The sequence below is a fragment of the Bison bison genome, unplaced genomic scaffold (genome assembly GCF_000754665.1).
Source record: "Bison bison bison isolate TAMUID 2011002044 unplaced genomic scaffold, Bison_UMD1.0 scf7180017864533, whole genome shotgun sequence".
NCBI lineage: Eukaryota > Metazoa > Chordata > Mammalia > Artiodactyla > Bovidae > Bison > Bison bison.
In genome coordinates, this window is record NW_011495082.1 from 21,283,361 (window position 1) to 21,299,899 (window position 16,539).

At 44.6% G+C, this 16,539-nt stretch overlaps 1 protein-coding gene across 1 annotated transcript in view; it reads right to left on the minus strand.

Moving 5' to 3' along the window:
• EFNA5 (ephrin-A5) overlaps window positions 1-16,539 on the minus strand; it is a 127,261-nt gene that overhangs the window by 58,107 nt on the left and 52,615 nt on the right. Inside the window, exon 5 of the mRNA XM_010832007.1 lies at window positions 649-846. Coding sequence (XP_010830309.1) covers window positions 649-846 — 198 coding nt within the window. The remainder of the gene's footprint in view (window positions 1-648; window positions 847-16,539) is intronic.

Below are 16,539 nucleotides of genomic sequence, written 5' to 3' on the forward strand. Positions count from 1 at the left end.
AATTCTGCAATTCATGATCGTTTTGATGACCTAGAGGCTGCCTGGAGGGTTGGGTAAAAAAAAAAAAATACAGTTTTGGGGCTACTGACAGCAAAAATAACAATGAAAGGTTATTTCATTGTTCGAGCTACAAAAGTCTCTATGCAGACAAGTGTGTTTGTCTTATTTTTCCTTCAGTGTTCACCTGATGGCATTTCACAGTTAAACACAGTTTTTGTGATACATTTAAACTACTGAAAATATCTATCTCCTTATTTAACCTGTCTGGAGAAAGGGAATTGCAGCTTGAGTCTTGGAATTCAGATGAAATCAGGACCACAGAGGTGAAGTTAAGAGTTGACAGGCTGTCTTTTCTCTTAGTTAACAACAATGTACCACCAGGTTTCTGCTGAAAAAAGGACCCAAACACTGTTTGATGACCACAGGTAACCTGACAGGTGGGGTTCTGCTCCCAACTGAATAATTTCAAACATGGGTCACTCTGCGGGGGACGCCTGGTACCTGCCCACTGCAGGCCTTGACCTCGAGCGGACGTTCTCAGCTTACACTGACCTTGGTTCCTCTTGGCTCCGCCAAGGAGCCATCACCTAGCTTCCTGTCTCAGTGGGTGGTTTTGCACATCCTTGCCCTTCCTTCCTCCTCTCCCACCATCTGCGCTCGTGGGGCGGACACTGAGAGCCGGGAGGCTGCGTCCACAGGACGCGCAGTGGGTGCTCTGGGCTCAGGCTGCAGAGAAGCGGCAGCGTCGCGGCCTCCGAGGTCACCTGCAGCCACTTGCCCCTGCAGTGCTCCTCCTCTCATGCCATCTTCCTTTGCTAAAGCCCAAACATACTTCATTTTCAGTAGCTGGAAAAGAAAGGGTATGGGGTACATTTAAAATGTTCTAAATTGGCCTTTAGCATATGTTGCTGGCGCAGCAGAGAGCCTGCTTCCAGGGAAATATGTACCAAGGTATTTTATCAAGCAGTTCCTGAGTGAAGTTTCTTCACTCCATAAATAGAGAAACAGCGTTACTGAAAGGAGACAGGGTGGCTGTTAGAGGTTAGGAAGCTGTGAGGCACTTTCATCCCCATCTCGTGGAATGTTCTAACGGACTCAGTGATGAAAATGTTATTTTTCATGAGCTGGATAGTTGATGATTACATTTTAAATGTATTTTAATCTGTCCAGGCAGTGATTGTCTTAATATTCCTATTTGAACCGGACTACAGTGTCATTTCTTTAATTACGGGGCAACTTAACATATTACATTCTGAAATTGAAATGTAAAAGAAGGATATGATTTATGGTCAAAGATTAGGCAAATTTATCAGCTCAAGGTTCCTCCCAAATTTTAAACTAAATCTAGAGTGACTATGTCTTGACAGCACAGCCTTTCAATTCTATTATGGATTTAATTTGAGAATAAGATGTCTCTTTTTAACCAGAAGAATTTCTCATCTGTCCTGAAGGGCCTAATGGGCTCAGCAACAGACATGGGGTTTGGTTATCAATATGTTTTGGGAGGAGATGGGCAGGACGCGTTCTCTGTTGCATAACATGCCTCTTCCTGTCTCCTTCTGTTACTCCTTTCAGCACAGAATGCCAGCCTTATGGCTTTCAGATCCTAAAGCTGAAGACGTTCTTTTTTTGTTTTCCCGCAGAGGTTAAAGTGAGAAATATAAACAGCAAATCAGACTTGGCGTGGATAAATCATGTTCACATCACTGGGAGCTAAAGAAATTTGCTTTGCTGATTTTAAATGTTTCTTCTCTCACACAGGCTGAAACATGCCAGTCTTTCAAATGTATTGGTCACTGACCTTCCTTTTTAGTTCTGAGATATCAGAGTCATAAACAGTTGTACCGATACCAGGCCAGTTGTTGAGGCTGAATGAGATACAGTACACAATGACCGAAATCCATCATTCCAGGCAGCCTAATCCCGCTCTTTCAGGCTCTAGAACATAACAAGAATGACTAAAATCCTCACAAAACTGAAGATTTACAAGTTAAAAGAAGACCCACTCGTGGATGAATTTCAGATACATCTTCTACATATTCTTGTGCAGTTGAAAGGCTGTAGGCCACAGCACACACTCTCACTCAACGAAGCATACAACTCTGACAAAATATTTAGAACCCAGAGCCAACTCCTAGCTCTGCTTATCCATTAATGAAAATTCCACTGACCTTCTTACACATGCAAGCTGGAAGAAAAAAAATAAATGTTTCAGTAATCACGAATTCTGCAGCGTGAGAGCTTTGTCTTCAGTTCAGTAGCTGTTGGTGATAAGAATAAGATGTAATTTTCTTGGCCAGATATTTAGAATTTATTAGTGGCTTAGTATACTAACCTGTCCCTTTTCTTCTCTGTGTGTGTGCTTTAAAAGCCAGTCATTTAAAAATCACTCAATTAACGCTAATTACTCATCTCAAATAGATGGACCGAAATCTCAAATGCCTTGTGCTTGTTGCTTTTCTAGTACAAGTCACTTCGGGCTGAATGACTTTTTAAAATTGGAATCTCCCAGATGGAGTACCTGTTTCAAATACAAGGCCCACAAATGTTCTGTCCTCCAGTGTTTTAACTTGTTTGGAGTTTGTTTTATTAGCTTGACTGAGGAGCTCCAAAGGAAACAAAGCATTAAATTGGCAGAGCCTAAACAAGACTTTCTTTCAGGAAGGGACCCAGAGCTTTGGGTGACAGTCTAATTGCTTCTAAGCCCCCAAAGAGGCCTCGGGCTTGAAGTAAGAATGTGTTGACATCAACAGGCTAAATCAGCCAAAGAATTAAGCAGGCAGAGTCCCACAGACCTGACACGTCGCAGACCACTGCAAATGGTTTTCTAAAAGGGATTAAAATAAAATAAAGAATTATCGTCTGGCAATCGGTGTGTGACCTCACGGAGGTCACTTCCACCACGCAAAACGGGCTCCTTCTTGACTCCTACTGGTCAGGAGCTTCCAGACCAAGCTGCCCTTCACGTCCAAAGTTATCCAGAGTCTACGGGGTGTCGAGCACATGGAACGAAGCGGCTGCCACACACACCCAGATCCGAAAACAGATGCAGGAAGTCCGTTACCAGGTTATCCAGCCACCGTCCTGGGAGAACAAGGGCCCAACAAACGGACTCTGTTCAGGGCATAAGGGGGCAGCGAGTCAGTCACACCATTCAGCTGCCCAGCAGACAGCTCACACACACGGCCCTTTCGTATCCTACAAGGATGGACTTACCCAGCCCAATTTCAGGCCCTTCCTAGTTTCAAAATTAAGAACAATAACCAAAGAGCCACAGTTAATGTCCTTCCTACTAACCAGCTCAAATAATGATTTCATGGTCCTTACCTACTGCTGTACAAGCAGTAAAGAAATATTTATATTATTCCTTACCTACTGCTGTATAAGCAGAAAAATTAATATTTGTATTAAAGCTTGATGATAACCTATTGGAATCATTACCATCTAACTCTGAAATATGGCCTGACTTTTCCAAAAAACTGGGGTGGGGTGTCCAAGATCTACATGGTGTGGAGCTAATCTCTATTAGTTTATTATTAAATGAACAAACACAAGCTGGAAGAAAGAGAATAAATGTTCTATGGCTTTTTTTTTATGTTTGGTCGTCACTGGACCAGGGTAAGCAAGAACCTTGCAAAGCTAGGGCACGATAGTGATACTGGAGCTTTATACAAAGCTTCAGGGTGCAAAGCAGAAATTATTGCTGTTTCCATGCAAATCGGCACATGAGACGGTAGCTACTGTCACTTGGTGTGGTTCGGACCTTGTGGGCAGTTGGATACAAATCTGGAGAGACGGAGGTGATCTGGAGTGGTTAGGAAGTAGGCGGTAAGTAGTCAGAGAAAATACTGAGTGCATTCAAGGTAAATGCATAGATGTAGGAAAACAACAACAACAACAGCGCTGGCATAGCACTTGGGGAACCACCCACTCGACGGACGTGAGTCTGAGTAAAGTGTGGGAGACGGTGATGGACAAGGAGGCCTGGCGTGCTGCGGTCCGTGGGGTCGCCAAGAGTCGGACACCACTGCGCGGCTGAACTGAACTGAGCGCTGAGAGCAGATCACCAGGACTACTATGACTCTAGGTATTTTTATGGGGGCTTCCATTCTTTACATAGAGTGTTCCTTGAAGGTGATTCTGGAGTTTACTCATCTTTGTATCCCCAATGCTCATCATGGTGTCTGTACATAGAGGTGACTTGAGGGACATCCCAGACAGGAAATCATAGCTGATGGACATTAGAAGCAACACTTAGAAGCAGACCAAACTTTGCGAAGTGCCCAAGAACCTCCTTCTGTGTTCTGGACCCCAGTATCAAATGTTGATAAGAGCCAAATAATACGACAGACAAAGGTCAAGACCAGGAAACGAAATAACAGCCAAAGGCAGAAAGGAAAATGATAATCAGGCCTGTTGTTCAAGCAACGCTAGAGAATCACGCCTAGCCGGGTAGACAACTTAAGCACCTAAGGCAGAATGGAAGTTTCTCTCGTCATTAAGTCCTCTATTCAATTACCATTTATCGGGGTAATTAAACACTGGAAAGTGATGCCAGGCTAATTGTTAGATTATGATAATTACATGTCTTTGCTATGCTACAGCTGATCAAAATAAGATGTGGTCCCGTGCTCTTAGCTGGAGCTGCTCTGCAATCGTCAGACTTGCAGGGAGCACAAGGCCATTTATTACTAATTCATTACAAATCAGGCGGAGAAGCTTATTATTTGTAATGCTTCTTTCTCTCCCCCACACACAGTCTCCTGGAACAGGACTCCCCAAAGGTTAAGAATAAACTGCCGCCTCTCATTGGCCCATTTCCATCCCAATTACACAGCTGAGCAGCATTGGGTGCCTGTATTTGAGAGGGTTCATCAGCCGGCTTCACAAAATCCTACAAGCGCCTATCACATTGGCAGGAACACCCAAGGCTCCCTTTCAGCCGCTGCCAACCCTGTGCTGCTCTGAGCTGTGTCCCAGCAACCACAAGCTGGCGATCCTGAGAATCTTTTGGTTCTGAGGCTCCCTTCTGCTCAGGTCAGGCCTGGACCAGGCTGGGGTATGCCCAGGGTCTGCCCCAGTCCACAGGAGTCACAGGGACCAGAGTGTGCCTCTGCTGTCAGGACACCCAGCCTTTGTTCCCCAGGCCCGGGTCACGGAAGGAAAGCAACTTTCTCATCACCTCAAAGCTGCCAAAGCATAGCTCAAATCTTTGTAGAAAATCACTAGAACCAATCCCTTGTCCTTGAGCATTCCTGGGTGTTAGAAATCTCCCCTCCCATCCCTCCTCTCTTGGAAGGAGGGAAGGCAAACTGGCACTCGGCTATTTCCTGGGACTTCTCAACTTTCCCCTGCGACCACCATCAGAATGTGCTCACATGGCCACTGGTGGGGGCGGAAGCATCAAGTGTCAGGTCAAAAGTGGACTACAGAATTCCCACGTCAGGATGTGCTTCTCTTAGTTTTTTCCCTCCTTTTACTTGGGCAGTATTACAGATTGAATGTTTGGGTCACCCTCCAGTTTATACGTTGAAGCCTCAACCAGCCTGTGATTGTGTCTGTAGATAAACATGGAGGCAATTAAGGTTAAATGAGGTCACAGGGGTGGGGCCCTAACCCAACAGGATTAGTGTTCTTCAAGAAGAAATGCCAAAAAATGCCCCCCACCCCTTACCCATCTCCACTCTTCTTTCTTGTGCCTCTGCAGGCCAGGAAGAGCACTCTTCTCAGGAACTGACTCTGCTGGACCTTCATCCAGAACTTCTATCCTCCAGAATGATGAGAAAGTAAACTTCTACCCTGTAAGCCAACAAGTCCGTGGTATTTTGTCATGGAAGCCTGAGGAGGCTAACACAGGCCGTTTGAAAGTTAATTAATGGTAGAGTTGAGGCTGTGTGCTATCGAATCACATCACTGCCAGGGACTCCAGAGACTCAGAACCACCGAATAACAGCAAGAGAACAGTGGCCAGGAAGAGGGGGAATAAGGGAGGCCCGAGAGTGGTGGGAAGGCCTGACGGCAACCCACACTGCCCTGCACGCCGGAGACACTGGATGTCCACCTGCTGTTCTGAGCAAGTGGCTGGTCTGAGGGGAGATGCCACATTACACTCCTGCATGAGGATAGTTCCACCTCTGAAATTAACTCATGGCACCACGAAAATGACTGTATTATCACCCAGCAACTGTGTTATCTCACTGTTTCAGCAAGGCTTTCACCCAAAGATAGAATGAAGGGTGTTAGAGAAAAGTCACATACTCCATTTTAGCTTTCCCCAACCCTGGAAATTAAAGCAGAATATGCCACCGCCTTTCAAAAAAAAAATCATATTAAGTGCGTTGTGGGGACCAAACACACCGTGAGGTACTTTGTTAACACCAGAACACATGAAGCTGTCATTTTACACAGGTATTTACTGGGGGCCTGTGGCTCAACGCTGGGGAGCTGGGGAACAAGGGTATTTTGGTTCATCACATAAAATGGTTTTATACTACTTAGTATTATTATTTCCTCCCCACACTCATTAAAAGCATATTCATTCATACAGCTGGATCCTCTATTTACTTTTATAGCCTGGACCACAGAAAGATATATGCAAGAATAATGCAATCATAAAAAATAAGAAACTAATTGCTCTATCCCAAGAAAACATAAGGGGGAGAAAGAAATAAACAATTCACCATTTATGTCTCAGAAATAAATCTAAGCACTTTAGGGGATTCTCAAGTGCTATAATATCCCTGCCTCCTTAAATGCCTGTCTGTCTCAGTGACAGAGAATAGACTTGTGTTTTTCCCTGCCCCCTCCATTCTAGCAAGGTCTGCTTTCAAAGTGTCTACCTCGGAAAAGAGCTGTAGTTCAAAGCAAATGCACATGACCCTCCTCTTGAACTTTCAGAATTTTTGGTCCTGCTACAAGCTCTGAACGAGCCACTTGGGGAGATTGTGGGATTTCAGAGGGATGGTTAATGCCAAGACACAGAGATGATGAAATAAGAGCGCGATAAGGGGCCTGCCAGGCTGGATGACAACTCAGCACCGAGGGCCTTGAGAGGACGGGTCACAACTGGCTTTCTTCAGCACTCGACAGTACAAGCCCAGACCTCAGAGTTTTTTCCACGAGCACGTTAACACTGTATTCCTGTTCAAGTTCAACGGAGAGAGAATGTGAACTACGACTGAGTCATTAACTCAATTCTGGTGCGCTGGGTCAAAAAATGACAGAGGCATGAACGAAACCTATGGGAGCTACGACATGGGCCTGGAACAGAGCACAAAATCTGTATCTAGGGTAGCGACAAATGGGACTATATCACACTGTTTATTTACAAAACAGGGCACTTTCACTGATGTTTTAAGTCAACATCTGAGTACCTGCTCTGTGTGTGACAATTATTTAAAATCACAAGGCATTTGGTGTTCTAAAGGGAACGTAGATTTTCCTCTATCCTAAACATAAAATATATTGAAGAGACAAATGTAAAATATACCTTTCCCCCCATCTCTGGGAAGTGAAAGGGTAACCAAACAGGGAATTCACTTTAGCGCCCTCTCAGATTCTCTGTGTCAGGAACCCTGGAGCTGAGAAAAGATTCACTGCAGCCAAAACCCACCCAAGGATGTTTTCAGGAAGCCAGCCATTAACTGAAAAGCCTGAGTCCTGGTCACTGAAAGTGCTGCCAACTATGGTCGTGTGAACATGACTAGAGAAAGGACCAGAGGGCACATGCTGGCCAAGTGGGCAGCCTGGAAGCACAGGACACAAGGCTCTTGCAAAGGATACCCACTGTTTGCGCTGTAGAGGCCGCCCTGCGTCAGGCATGCACACGGGGGGCAGGAAGAGAGCAGGTCCGGGCGGCAGAATCGCCTCTCCTTTGGCTCCTGCAGGCTGTGACTTGAGCTTCCATGTGTCTGCCATACACCTGGGACATGGTCTGGAGCATACATGTACCCCATCAGGGTTGTGAGTCCTAAGAGGCGACCAGCCATTCTAACCCACAGGAGGCAAGGAGCTGAAAAGTTGGAACTATGGGGCGGGGCTTCTGGCTTTTGTTTTGGTTTAAATACAAGTTTCTGGCCATGAAAGCTGATGGAAGCAACTCACAGGTGCCCAGCAGCGCTTCCCAGCAGAGTATGACGTTTAGTTTCGCTTACTTTTAAAATCGGGGTGGTGGCTTCAAGATATAATTAATATCTCCAAAGATGGCAGAGATGTGTGGAAGTCTCTGGAAACATGAAATACTGCTCTTCTCTGTTGAAGCATTAGGACATTTAAAAATTCGTATCACGTGTGGGGAGATTGTGTTGGTTCCAATGACTAGGAAAATGTATGCTGCTGCTCCTGCTAAGTCGCTTCAGTTGTGTCCGACTCTGCTACTCCATAGACGGCAGCCCACCAGGCTCCTCTGTCCCTGGGATTCTCCAGGCAAGAACACTGGAGTGGGTTGCCATTTCCTTCTCCAATGCATGAAAGTGAAAAGTGAAAGTGAAGCCGCTCCGTCCTGTCCAACCCTCAGCGACCCCATGGACTGCAGCCCACCAGGCTCCTCCATCCATGGGATTTTCCAGGCGAGAGTACTGGAGTGGGAATGTATAGGGAGACTCAAAATTAGATGTACCACTCCTATTTTTTCCTAATGGTAAATTGCAACCCAGCCTCTCCAAGCACTCACTGAAGTAAAATATAATGGAATTCTCAGCATTACAGTTGCAGCCAAGTATCTGTGTGCACCGACTCTGTGCACTCCTCTCACATAAAACTTTCTACACAGTTGGGTTTGACTCTAGAACAACCACAGGGAAGTTACTGCCGTCGAGAGCAATAAAATCCTAACGCATCACTCCTTAAAAACACCCAACTTGCTTGCCTCTGCCGTCCTAGACATGACTCACGTTTACCGGTCTTAACCTACAGCAATTATGAATTCTTCAGTGTGCAAAGCATGCATAACATAGGCTTGTAAAGAGAGAGCCCCTGGTCTTCCCTTGGGACGTGATATTCGATAATAATTTCATAAGAACCCTACTTCTGCATCAAGACGAGAGAGACGCACACGAGAGGGAGGAACTTTGAGCACCGTCTCATCCAGCTGTTTCCTTTCAGGACTGTTAATTATCTAGTCGCTCAGAAAACAAGTCTCCAGGGAGAATTTGAGTCTTAAATAGGAGCTCTTCCCAGGACCTGTGGATGTCATTCAAAACCCAGGGCATACAGAAATTCTCTCTTCAGGGGCAACCAGCTTTCCAGTGCCGTTCAGAGCATTTCCCTCACTCCCGCCTGATGAGAAGGATTCGAGAGAAAAATAGGGGAAATTTCGCTTGTGTTTTCCTAGGAAAGTCGAGCTGATTGTATTATCGACTGTCTGCTGCATTAGCAATTTCCAGCTGAATTACAAACGGTTTCCCTGCATTATATTGCTATTGTTCAATACCGTTTTCATTGCCCTAATGAAACAAAGCTATGTAATATAACACATAAAGTACTGATTGCAGTTAAGAGCAATAATGGAAGAGGGCTAAGGAAAGACCTCTTTCAAAATATGCAAAGAAAAAGATATGAAATGCTGATACTTCTTAGCAGACATGTAAAAAAACAAAAACCTCTTTCTGGCTGTCTGGATTGAGAGCAAAGCAACACTGACAAGTTAATTCTTCTTTCTCTTCCAACAATACAAAGGGTATTTCCCCTAAGAGAGTATTTCTAGATTTCCCCAAGAGCAAAAGTTCTCCAGGTGCTGTAAAACAATAATAAAAGCAATGATAGCAGTGTGAATTTCACACATACCTTATCTTAAAAAGCACCTACTTCAAACCAGAGGATTCCCTAATATCATGAAAAAGGATACTGAAATTTTCCCTGGGGTGCAGGTTTCTCCCTGTCTATAATTGAGCTCTTTGGAGAAATGCCATCGAGAAAGCACCAGGGTTATTTCTTATTGGCCTGCGTTAAATCAACCAGCAACGCAAGTGATCAGGTTGCTGGGCTGCACTGAAGCCTGCCCAAGTGAGATGGCAAATCCACGGCTGAGATCACCTTTTAGCAAAGGCCCTGAAGGTTATTGTCAGCCTTTTTTAACACCCAGTTCCTTTCCCACAGATAGAAGCAATAAACAAAGAGGTGAAGAGCCCAGGATGAAGTGGCAGAGAACATTCTTGGGCGCTGCTAATTCCATTAAGACGCGAAACTATAGTGCCAGACCCTCGCTGCCCTCTGACATTCATGCTACTGTTTCCCGCCAAGGCAGAGTGTAGTTGGTATAACAGGGAACAGGACACGCTGCCATCACTCCCTCGGAATTCCCTGAGTTGAGCCAGGGGGAGTTAGTGAATAACCGTGTGCTGCTACGGTGGTAGATGATCCGTGACCACCCAGGTCCCAGACACCAGGACATTCTTCATCTGACAAATCCTGCCTGCCATTTCCGAAGCGGACGTGGTGTAAACACAGAGTTCACTGGAAAGACCCGAATGTCAGGATCAGAGACTCGTTGCCCCAAGACAAACTCTGGTCTTGAAACAAGCCCTCCTCTGGAGATCCTTGTTGAGGGCCGGTATTGCTGTGCACGACGCTGGACAGTGTTAGCCGTGTGGACACAACATGCTGAGTTCCACATACTGGATCTGAAACATCGACCTGATTTCAGCGGTCCAGAACAGGCTCAGTTTACTTGCATTTTCTAATTTTTGCACCCCTGAAAAAAGACTTTTTTAAAACCTCAGGGTGGTATCTGTTAGGCCTCTTTCACTCATGTGTATGGCTTGAAAGATGAAAGGGAATGTGCATTTATCTTTTCCTATTAAGAGTGCTAATTTATGCAAGTTCTTCTGCCTTTTGCGTCTATTGATTGGATTCTTGTTTTCTCGTCCCCTGCACTCCATTAGGATCCTCGCTGACTTAACAATAACGCCAAGCCAGACGAGATGTGTACTACGGATTTTAGACGCTCTCGCATCTACAGCCTATTTAAAAGTTTGCATAGGCAAGATGGTGGTGTAAGTGGAAATTACGGGCGACATGAAGAAGTATTTCACTTCATCACATCAGAGAGAAAATCTCAGAGAAGATGAGGAGACTTAATGGCTGAATTTCTCCTTTCAATTTGAAATAGTCATGTCTGAACATCTGATAAGAATCCTGTGCTTTAGGAATGCTGAAATTAAAATAGAAGCGCAATTTAGGATTACAGATTATAAAACCAGTAAGCACAGCTGCTATACACAGGGCAGGGATGGCTCTTCTTTTCCAAATCCATTTGTGTAAAAGTCAAACATGGAAGTAAAATAACCTTTACTGTAAAAATTAGTAAAAGGGCTAGACCCCAGGAGAATAATTTTCAGACATAGCTTGCTATTTATCTGCTCCAAGTCTGAAATAACGCTTCTGTTTTGTGCTTCATTCTGCAGAAAAATATATATATATATGTTTATCTCATCACATAGTTTTCAATATTTATTAGTCTGAATGTTTTCTGTTTATAAGTTTAAGTAAACTAATTTTAGTCTCAGGACTAAAGATAAAATACCTTATTTAAGTGTGTGTGTGTGTGTGTGTTAGTCACTCAATCCTGTCCAACCCTCTGTGACCCCATAGACTGTAGTCCACCAGGCTCCTCTGTCCATGGGGATTCTCCAGGCAGGAACACTGGAGTGGGTTGCCATTCCCTCCTCCAGAGGATCTTTGCAACCCAGGGATCAAACCCGAGTCTCCTGCATTGGAGGGCAGATTCTTTACCACTGTGCCACCCGGGAAGCCTTTTATTTAAGTATGAAGTGATGCCAAAGCTGTCCATCACAGGACAAAAGAATACAAAATTGCCATTTTGAGACATGATTTTCAAGCCCCAAAGAGTGTTCTAATCCACTCTGTACCGAGAACACACATGCTTTACTGAAAGGTTTAAAACGCTTTCTCCTTGTGCCCACTTCACTAATTCACCTATGTCCATAAAGGCAGCGGGGAAATGTAAAACCCTGGGGAGAAATCCGCTCTCCCCGGCAGCGCAAATCTGACAATGGGGAAAGCCTGAGTAGTGGAGCCCGTGGGTGGAGAGGCTCGTCAGCTCATCGAGCATTCTAGAGCTGCTCAGACAGAGATGTCGGCAGGGGCAGAGGGACCCCCCGCAAGCGTGGAGCTCAGCCACCCAGGGCTCCCCGAGGATGGCCGTGGATCGCACACGATGTCCTGGGATACAGACAGGCGTCTGCTGAGCCACTTGGGAGGCATCGCTCATAAAAACTGAAAATCAGAGTGGAAAGAAAATTGCATTTCCAGTCCTCCTGGTGACACCTGGCTTTTTCAGCACATATGGTTTGTAACATTTGCTGATTGTCTGGTGGTTATCAAGGAAATCAGAGTTGATGAAAGATAGTCCAACTTTCCCCTTCATTTCCCAGACTCCGCGGACATCCAGCTGATAACTGGGCAGGGACCAGTCTCTCATTGATCGTGGCAGGCAGCGCAGGGAAGAGCTCCCGGGGAAGGGACAGAGAGCCGTCTGTTGAGCTTCGAATCTGGGCTCTAGGGCTGCTGACTCTGTACCCTTGGCAGGCTACTCTGCCTTCTCTGCCTTGGTCTCCTCATCTGCAACACAGGAATAAGAATAACACTGCAGCCCTAGGACGTCTGTAAGGATCAAAGGAACGAATGAAATGAGCAAATCGGGACTGACTGCGAAGTGCTTAGACAGTGCTTGACAAATAGTGATAGGTAAGAGGACCATGTACAATTCCATTATTTACATAACTAAAAAAGGTATTTTTTTCAGTTCCAAAGAGTTGTACTGCGTTGAAAGATATCACGAGAGCCTCAAGGATCTTTGGAAGTAGAAGTTTTGATAGTCATCGGAACATCTCTTGAGCGGGCAGAGTGTAATTTATAATAGATTTTTGTTTGTGAGAGAAGGAAAAGTGGTTTCAAAAAGAAGTTTATAAATGAGGGGAGGAGAAGTGCCGACTCTCTGGAGGAACTGTGCATACACGAGGCAACTCAGCCTTGTGGAAGTGTGTTGCATATAAAAATACAGAGGAGTGCGGTCGGGGCTGGGGGGAGGTTCAAGAAGGAGAGGACAGATGTGTGCTCGCGGCTGGTTCACGGTGTTGTACGGCCAGAACCAACACAACATTGTAAAGCAGCGGTCCTCCAGTAAGAAATAAATCTAAAAAAAGATAAAAAAAAAAAAAATACACGGAGGAAGGAAGGGCCGTTTTCCCATGCGGTGTGATTTCTGGGACACAAAAGCGATCTTTAAACAAAAATAACTTCCCAAGAGGGAATTTCACTTAACTGGGTGAGTGTTATTTCGCCTAGGAGAGAAATCATACTTGCCCGCTAATGCATTAACGTAGTTTCATTTCTCCGACTCATTAATACCTGTCACCTAGTAAAGACCCCTGAAAGACTATGGGGTCCAGTGGGTAACCTCAGAAAGAGCAAGTGGTCCGCAGGGCTGCTGGAAAAGGCCTCAGGAAAGGGACACTGGACAGAAAGACAGAGGTGCAGGCCCAGGGAGTAGAGAAACACTTGAGACTTCCCAATTCTGCTGAGGTCAGCTCTGTAGCCTGTCAGCATATTTCATTAGAAGGAATCGCATTCTCTTCAAGAAGGCCTATTTTAACTTAAAATTTAATATTACAGTTTACTTGAACAATATGGTACTAGACTGACCTACTGAGCCGTGCTGGACTGAGTCGCTCAGTTGTGTCCGACTCTCTGTGACCCCATGGACTGTAGCCCACCAGACCCCTCTGTTCGTGGGGATTCTCCAGCCAAGAATACTGGAGTGGGTTGCCATGCCCTCCTCTAGGGTTTCTTCCCAACCCAGGGATAGAACCCAGGTCTCCCAGATTGCAGGCAATTCTTTAATGACTAAGCCACCACAGAAGCCCAGACTGACCTACTATCCTTTCTTAATTTGATTAACATTTCACATGTTTATGACTTATCTTTGTTCATTCATTCACTCAAGTATATGTGGCTCAGGTATTACTCCTGTGGGCAAACAAAAATGAACCAAGGCAGAGTCCTGCCCTAAAGAAACTGACAATCTAGTATGGGAGAGAGTCATACAAATACATCTCTGTGATGAAATGTGATATACGTCATAGGAGAAAAAGACCTCGATTTAAATACTGTCTCTGTCTTAAATATAGTGTGAATTGGGCAAGTCATTTAATTTCTCTGTATCTCACCTTTAAAATTAAAAAAAAAATGAAAAACTAGATGATCTAAATGTTCTACAATGCTATTTCAGTTTAGCATAGAGATCACACAGAATCATCTGACTGAGTCATCTCAGAAACTAAATGGTAAGACATCACAGTGGAACACCAAGATTTTGCCAAATTCCATTCCTGGGTTTCCATTCATTGCACCCATTTCAGTGCAGTGAGGAGCACCAGACCCTCAAGGTGGCCGGCGTCCAGCGCCCAGGATGCAGGGGGTCGTGATGACTAGGTGTCTAGTGTCTGGTACACAAGGTTGGAAGGACAGAATATGGCTACAATCACGGAAAGGATTCCACCCTTTCCCATGGAAAAACGACAAAACTAAGGACTATTTAGGTGGTGGCAACTGGCAGGAATGTCATGACTGATGAAAAGCTTCAAGAAAAGCTGTACTCACAGTTTATCACATCATCAAACTCCCCCCTACACCTGCTCTCAACCCTACGGAGGGCTAAACCTGCACAACAGGAAACGGCGAGCATGAACGACGAGAAGAATCAGTGAGGTCATCATTCAGAAATGTCCCCCTCAAGTATCTTCTGAATTGTTTCATGGGGTCTCTTAACATCTAAAGCCCTTGAGGAGCTCTCTCAGTTCCAACTTCCCCATCACAGGGATATAAATGCATAATGTGCACTTAATCAGAATTGTTCTACACCTGTTCTCTCTGCCTAAAAAACCATGGGGAAAAAAACCCCACATCTGTATTACCCTCACTGGACGGATAAAACTTCTTCTCATCCAAAGTCTTCTGGAAGGTAATTAGGTACCTTAAGTGCAGAGGTAATTTAAGATTTTTGTCTGTCTCCAAAACTGTTGACAACATGTTAAACAGATGGAGGTCATTTCTTTTATTTTTCCAACTTTCCCTTCTGGCTCTCTGATGAAGGATATGCTGACATAACTGTTGTGTTGTTATGCATGGTAGATAGACCCGCAGGTCCCAAAGGGGAGGCAAATCATGTCCTTTCAAATGATCTGTTATTTTTGGCAATAAATTTGGGTTAACTATGACAGAAAGATTTGAAATATTTTATATGCCTCAACTTTAGCATTATGAGGAAGGAGGGGGGTTATAAGAGGGAACGGGCTGTGCCAAACAAAAATGTGTTTCGGTCGTTTTGATTCACGAAACAGAATGGCTTTTTGAACACCCTGGGGCCTCTGTATGTTTGGGTTCAGGATCCCAGAGACAAAGTTCTTGGCTTCTCTGGTTGACAGCAAAATCTTCACTTCCTGGAAAGCTGGTGCTATCGGCCTGATTGTGACTTGCTTTAAATTAAGTCCCAGGCCTTGGAGTGTAGAATGCCTTCTGCCATTCTCTCTCTTCTAAACTAGTTTTGCTGACTAAATATTTTCTCATCTTGATATCTTTAAGTATGTTCAAAGCTATAATTCATATATAACATTCATGAGAGCCTACTGCCTGGAACTATCCCTCTGCAACTCAAATGTTTTTTTTTTTCTACTTTTGCTCCTTAAAATGTGCTCATAATTGATAAAAGCATGAAACACCAAGCAATTAGAGGGCGAAGGGTGAAAACCAGGGCACTGGATGTATGTGGTTCATCTACTAAATCCTCCAACAAAGTACTCGTTCTTTCATATGAACTGCACTCTGTTTTGTGAGACACTGGGGGTGTTTAGAATTCTAAAATTATATGGTATACTTGAGGTCAACCGGAGACCACTCAAACCCATGAGGATATGAGAGTTCTGCCTCTATGTCGCAACTCATAAGCAAGATTTTACAAGTCACAATGCTTTATCATTTGTCACGTTTCTTAAGAGAACAAAGGTAATACTTCTGGAGGCTTCTCGTTTTCTTTAGACAAGTGCAGGAAATCGAGAGCTGCCTGGTCTTGGCTTTTGATCCCTTGGGGTTAATCCCTTGGGAGGTCAGAGAGCTCTCCTCTCAATGTATCAAGGACAACCCTCCTCTACTGCATAGAGAAAGCTGTAGATCTCACCAAGATGGAAAACCTTATATATAGAAAACCTTAAAAATAGTTTACTAGACTGTTAAAAGTTTATGACATCACTTCTCTACTTTCTGGTATTCATCAGTGAACCTCCACTGATCCCTCCAGGAATCCTAACATAGCCTCTCGTACAGTAACGCCTATGTGCTCAAGCTTCAAAGGCCCGCTTACTTCACACGTGTAATTTGCCCACTTATTCCTGCTGCGGTGATACTCCTGGTTTAATTGCCCATAGAGCAACCAGATAGATCAGCTACGTGGCTTTGTATTAGCTATCGAGGCATATGTGTAAAAGCAAAAGAATAATGCAAGACTGCTCAAGCTATAAAGTGCAA